The sequence below is a fragment of the Lactuca serriola genome, chromosome 9 (assembly GCF_051521515.1).
Source record: "Lactuca serriola cultivar US96UC23 chromosome 9, Lser_US96UC23_V15, whole genome shotgun sequence".
NCBI lineage: Eukaryota > Viridiplantae > Streptophyta > Magnoliopsida > Asterales > Asteraceae > Lactuca > Lactuca serriola.
In genome coordinates, this window is record NC_136416.1 from 66,406,188 (window position 1) to 66,413,173 (window position 6,986).

Genomic DNA, 6,986 nt, shown 5'->3' on the forward strand with positions numbered 1-6,986 from the left:
AGAAGAGGGGTTAGGTCGATATAAGGAGCTCTGAGGGTGAAGGAGTCGGGCTTGGGGCGCATAAGGTTGCTTTAAATAGGGTGCAAACCCTTGAAATTAGGGTTTCATCCAGACAGCGGGCACTCACCGAGTCGCCAACTTAAGCGTGCTCAATATCCCGGCTCTACTCGGCGAGTCGGGCCTACAACTCGCCGATTCCAAGGCTAAAAATGTAAATTACTTAGATAGGTCCTACGTACCAGGAACCAGTTGCTACAACTGCTTTTTCTCTTTATTCTCTAAACAGCAAGCAACGACGTAGTCCTTAGTTTCTTTCCCGTTTTAGCACCTGCTATAGTGAAATATCTGAAAGTAATTTATCCTAATATCTCAAATTTCCTCCTCTTTGACTATTATATCAATTACTTCCTTCTTTTTTGTTGTAAATCCCGAGATCAGTCGAGATTCCCTCTCTTAGCCTCCATAGCTAGGACTTGAGAAGAAGATTGTTGTAACACTCGATCTAAACCATCACGTAGGTTTTACACTACTAGAAAATTTTTGAGGGACATCCTAGGCTCTACATTGAATCTGACTGTGTAAACAACATTGCCAAAGTCTAATTTGGTTCAAAACCCGAAACCCCGTTTGGTACCTAAAATCGGACGGGACCGAAACCGAACCCAATACACCTAAACCGATCCAGTTTTCGGGTAAGGTAAATCACGATTTCCGGTCTTCGGGTTTCGGTCTTAAGGATGATTTGGTCCGGGTCTTGCCCGTTGCTCATCACTAAACAATTTTATGTAGGTCTCAATTAGGTTGAACCCATTATCCTTCATTTGGACTCGATCTTATATTGTTGTAGTTGTCCTATGTGCTTCTTCGATGATGTCCGTTGTATTCATAAACTGTCGTATATCAGTATATCTTCAGATATCGTAATGAGGAACATTTGTATATTACACAATGTTAGTTTTCTCCGCTCCTCGGTTGTAGAAGGCGATAATGAGATTTCCAGTATTAACATTCGTTGTTTCGCACGTTTATAATCACCAATCATTTTTAACGTAGTCGTATCAACAAAACGTCATTGCTCGACTTTAAGATGTAGTATTTCATATTCTATTGACAACTCATCATCATCGATCGAGTTACTAGATGTTAGAGACTGAAAATAAAATATATTAAAATACGCATTAAAAACCAACTTGCATAAACGTATCCAAAATTAAAACTAACTTGTTAGAACGTATGCATAACAAAAATTATTAATCTGCAACTAGTCTATAATAACAAGTTTGTTTAAACTTGTTCCAGTCTCATTTTTCGAAGTTCTATCTACTTTTAGTTTAAGTTTTAACATCTTTCTGATTTCTTTCTTAATTTTATAGGTGCTTTCAGTGGTTTATTATTATTATTATTTTAACTCGACATCTTGGTTTTTATCTGCAAAACAAATTTCCAACAATAATTTTAATACATTACAATATAAATAAAATAAAATATCCATTAGAAAAATTTGCAATTCGATAATACCTTTATCGGGCGTAATTCTGAAATCTCATGTAAGTGGAATACAATTTGGTGATTAGAAATTTTTGATGTTATATTTAATACTAGGTGTAAAACTCATGTATTACATGAGTTCATTTAAAAGAAAATTTAAATATGAAATTCTAAACTTTTAAAAGTTTGAAAGAAAAATATTGAATTATTAAAATTATCGTGTTTGTTTTTTTTTTGAATTTAAACAAATAATTTAGATAAATAAACAAAGGAAACTAATAAGGTTTTAATTTAGAAATTTTAAAATTAAAAGGAAAATCAATTAATGAAATTAATATAAATTTATTATTACATTTAAATATTATGTGAAATATGATAAAATAAAAAAAAGAACCACAAAATGCCATGTGAAAAAAATTTAATTGAAAATAACCACAACTAACATGTGGCCAAATCAATGAGAATATGATATGTCTCAAAAATATTTTCAAGATTAATAAAAATAAAAATTTAATATCGGATCCAAATGACCGAACCTATGTTTCGGTTGACCAAGCACCAGCCCACTGGATATGTATCTGATGAGCCCATTGGATATAGTTTGGCCGACATTGAAGTTTATTAAATATCAAAAAGCCCATGAAGCCCAATGAAGCATTATACGACATGAGACACCGGACGAGATAACAGTTCGCCACAGAACCGCCATACGCCACCGTCTAAAAGCACGAAACCACTTTTCCTTCTCGTATTCTCGTCGAACCTGTTACAGATAAGTGTAGGCGTGTCTCCCACGCTCATATGCGCGCTCACACTCTGTTTCTTTTGCTACTTATCTGCATTAGTCTTCTCGGTGGTCGGAGTTATTGCCAATTTTGTCCTGAATTTTTCGAAGGTAAGTAATTTAGGCATATCAGTGTATGTAATTTTTATTCGAATTGGAGTTATCTAATTGAGGATATTCATTTTTGTTAATGTGTTGTTGATTTTGATGATTTTGTGATTTCGACTATCTTCATCAATTCACAGCTCAATTACCAACACTTGTGTTCATTTTAGAAATAGAACTTGAAAAACGTGTGTAAATTTTAGTGCAATAAATATCTATGGAAATCTAGAGATACTTTGGAACATTGAGTCCAGACGTGCTGATTTTCAACGTCAAAAATGATAATGAGCTGTTTCGGTTCTGAATCCCATGTCAATTTTTAAGTTGGAAGTTATAGGTTATACTTCTTAACATGTTAAGAGTTATTTAGATGTTATGCTACTACTGAATCATATGTTGTCCTGTTGTGTTTGATACATATGAGAATTGCACTCTTGAAATTTTCAGGATGAGTGGATTTTGTCCAAGCATTTTCTCAGACTTGTTACAGATACACATTCCTAGTTTCTATCTTCATCCCCCAAAAGCAAAATGTAACACGAGAATGAGGCTGTATGTGGTTCCTAGTAAGATGTTTAGATGTTATGCTACTACTGAATCATTGCATGTAGGCATCACCTCAAATGAAAATCAAGTTTCTCCCATTGTTACTGATCCAGATAAATCTCAAAGGTACAAGCTCATCATCTTTTTATTTTGACAAACCATGTTACATTTCATTGTTTTTGCTCATTTTATATATGAGTTTGCTGAAAGACTCGACATTTATACTTTTGCACAATTAGGGTTCTAGTTTTAGCCTTTAGGTTACTATTCATAGATGCTAGCACAGCTAATATGTTCTTTAATGGCTGAAGCAAACATTTGGGAGATGATTTTGAAATGATGTTAGAAGAACTGTTCTCTGAAATCAAAAGCATGATAAGTTTGGGGAACAAAAGTGATGCTCTTGATCTACTTGAAGCAAATTATGAAGCTGTGAAGGAACAAATGGTTGCAGGAAGGAAAAGTATAGAAGAAGCTGCTATTCTGGATGTCATAGCCTTGGGTTACATGGCTATTGAAGATTTCAAGATGGTTGACATTATCATGAATATGGTAGGTACTACACTATTTTTTATAACAAAAAAACATTTCTTTTATCTATCTATCTATCTAACTATATATTTTTCTTCTAAAACTTTAGTTAAATGAGATTGTACATGATTTGAGTGATGATGAGCCTCTTCTTGATTCAATACTGACACACATGGGGAGTATGAACTCAGCTTTAGGAAGGTTTGAGAATTCCATGCTTTTATACAAGAGAGCCCTTACAATTTTGGAGAAAAATCATGGTAAGTCTCAAAAAGTCAAATTTGTTCTTTTGATAGTCATGTAATTTTTTTTATGTATGCATCATTATAATTCCATTTTTTTGCCATTTAAGGTAACTAACAATTGAAACCTGCTAATCCATGAGAAAGACAAATGGCACAAATATTGTCCATGTAGACAATGACCGTTTTGTCCTTTGGCATAAAGTACTTGATAATATTCATCTTATAATCAAACCCCATGATGGCTTGCTGCTTATTGACTTCATTCTTTTGCTCTTGCCACAACTTTGTAGATCAAAGTTTTTCTTTTGTTTTCCTTTTCCGGGGTTAATATTGTAATTTGGGTTTTGTATTAACTTTTTTCAGGAATTAATAGTAAATCGCTTGTTATGCCATTATTGGGAATGGGCAAGGCTCTTGGTTCTGCTGGAAGGGCAATAAAGGCAATTGACATTTATCATCGCACAATTTCCATATTGGAGTCTAACATGGGAGCAGAAAGCAAGGAATTAGTTGTACCCTTGAATGCCCTTGGCAATCTTTTAATCGAAGAAGGAAAAGTCAAAGATGCCGAAAATACTTTTATGAGGTAATTTTTTTATTTCTTATATAATAAAACTCAATTTGTACCTTAATTTAACTTTTCAAATCACTCATTTCTACTCTTAAAAGCATAGAATTGTAGGCATATATACCAATTTATATGGAAAAGACGATGATAGAGTTGCAATGGCTATGTGTTCTTTAGCCAATGCAAAGTGTGCAAAAGGCAAGTTATTTTGTTTTTTGTAGATTCATTAAAACTCAGGGACCAAAAATGTAATTTCCTCAAAAATTGTGTTGATAACAGGAGATGCAGAAGGAGCCATTGACTTATACACAAATGCTCTTCGGGTGATGGAGCTTTCAGAAAATATGAATTTAGATGATATTGTATTGGAGAAGACAAGGGTAGAATTGGCAGAGTTGCTTCATGTTGTAGGAAGGTATTATAACTGATGTGAATAAAATAAAAGTTGTAATTATTTATTAACATTTTTATTATTAGAGCAAAGGAAGGGAGGAAACTTCTAGAAGAATGCTTATCCGTCACCAAAAAATACAAAGGAGAAGAGGATCCAAGTTACATAACTCACCTTACAAATCTAGCAACATCATATTCACGTTCCAAAAACTATGTGGAATCAGAGCGCCTCCTTAGATCAACCTTAAACATCATGAAAAAAACTGTGGGCCCCAATGACCCCTCCACCACCTTTCCTATGTTACAGCTGGCAGTAACTCTTTACAACCTTAAACAAGATGAAGAAGCTGAACGACTTGCACTTAAAGTCTTGCACATTCGTGAAAAAGCATTTGGAAATTCCTCTTTACCAGTTGGTAATTCTTTTTTTTTTTTTTTTAACTATTTCTGTGATTTTCTGAATAGTTATTGAATTTATAATGTATTTGAATATTATTAATTTTTAAAAACTCAGGGGAAGCGTTGGAGTGTTTGATAAGCATTCAAAAGAGAGTTGGAAGAGATGATGGTGAGATATTAGAGATGTTGAAGAGGAATTTAAGGATACAAGAGAGAGAATTTGGTGATGAAAGTGAACAAGTGGTTGAAACCTTGAAGAAGATTGTGTTTTATATGGAGAAATTGGAGATTAAGGATCAAAAGTATCCTTTTCAAAGGAGATTATCTTTGCTTAGAAATAAATTTAAGCAACAACTTCAATATTAATGGATTTTGTTGTTTTTTATACATGTTATATATTCGAAAATTTTGTACAATTGCCAAGTTAGGAAATCTAGTCACGACATGGTTCTATGGATATATTAATATTTGTATATGCAGTTATGGACGAAGGTTTATGATCTTGTTTCCATCATTGTTATTTTAGTTTTCTTGTTTGTGACTTAACTCATTTTATTTTATAAACGAGTTGTAAAATGTTAATATACTGATTTTTTATATACAAAATTAAATTCAGACGATTTTTACAGGGTGGATTATAAAAAGTCGCATTGTATTTTGCTTAGTTTTGGGTTTTCTCAAGTATGGTTGACAGAAAAATAAATTGTTTCATTTCTTTGTACACGTTTATGTGCTACTACTATTTGATCATTATATGATTTTTGTAACATATTCAGTGTTAGACGGAGCTACTTGCATGTATCTAAACTCTTGTACTTACTTTGTATGTAAATAATCTGTACATATAAAAACGAAAACACACAAAAGTTGCTTCATGATGTAGGAAGGTACGATGATTTATATTGCTTTTGACCTATATTGGAATGAAACTGATGTAAAAAATCAGACAAAATTTGTAAATATCTGTCCCATTTCATAAACGATGGAACAAGATGTCAATGGTACAAAAGTTGCAATATTTTGTCTTACAAGGACAATCCATGTGCATCTCTTGTAAATGTAAAAGACATAAAGATCATTTTCATCTTCGTCATAAAAAATAACCTAGGCAACTTGTCTAATGTAAATAATTGCAATATAATCTATTTTGTATATGTATTTCTAATAAAACATTTTTATATGAAAAATCTACAATTTATAATAAATGACCAAAAATATTATCTTTGTTATCAGAGCAAGGAAAGACCGAAAACTTCAAGAAGAACGCATATCCATCGCCAAAAAGTACAAATGAGAAGAAGATTCAAGTTACGCCACTCACCTTACAAATCTAGAAACATCATATTCATGTTCTAAAAACTACATAGAATCCAAGCGCCTTCTAAGATCAACCTTAAGTGTAACGTCCCAAATTTCAAACCAAAATTTCAAATTTTAAAATATAAATTTAACATTCTAAAAAGATGTTTCATAAAAATCACGAGTACCAAAAAGTTTGAATTATGGTAAACCAGTAAAATGTAACTAGAAAATGTGAAAACCAAATAACATAATAGATAGAAATGTGCATGTGTCATGGTCAAGCTGGAGCTTTCCCACTGCCAGAAGCACAACCCGAAAAATATTTAATCCACAATTGTAAGCACAAAACTTAGTGAGTTCCCTAAAATATCGCAAACATCACAGTAATAACTAAACATGCAAGTATTGAGCCTCTTTAGCTCATAACCTGTTCTGATCTCGCTATCATCCCAATTAGGTATTTCTTTGACTCACGACCTGTCCCGATCTTGTCATCAACCCACCCAACATTGTTTGACTCACGACCTATCCCAATCTTCTCATCAGCTCAACAAGCACATAACATAATAATAAACAAACATCAAACAACAATCCATAATCAACACCCTACTGGTCTAGCTAAGCA

General features: G+C 32.9%; 1 protein-coding gene across 1 annotated transcript; it reads left to right on the top strand.

Moving 5' to 3' along the window:
* The first annotated feature begins 2,163 nt into the window (after positions 1–2,163).
* LOC145074634 (Tetratricopeptide repeat (TPR)-like superfamily protein) lies at positions 2,164–5,573 on the top strand. The gene is made up of 9 exons (XM_079020979.1): positions 2,164–2,383; positions 2,825–3,049; positions 3,235–3,475; positions 3,564–3,714; positions 4,063–4,285; positions 4,374–4,465; positions 4,547–4,682; positions 4,745–5,076; positions 5,175–5,573. Exons 2-9 carry the CDS (start codon positions 2,826–2,828, stop codon positions 5,423–5,425), a joined length of 1,650 nt encoding a protein of 549 aa, XP_078877105.1. The 5' UTR covers positions 2,164–2,383; position 2,825; the 3' UTR covers positions 5,426–5,573.
* Positions 5,574–6,986: the final 1,413 nt, after the last annotated feature.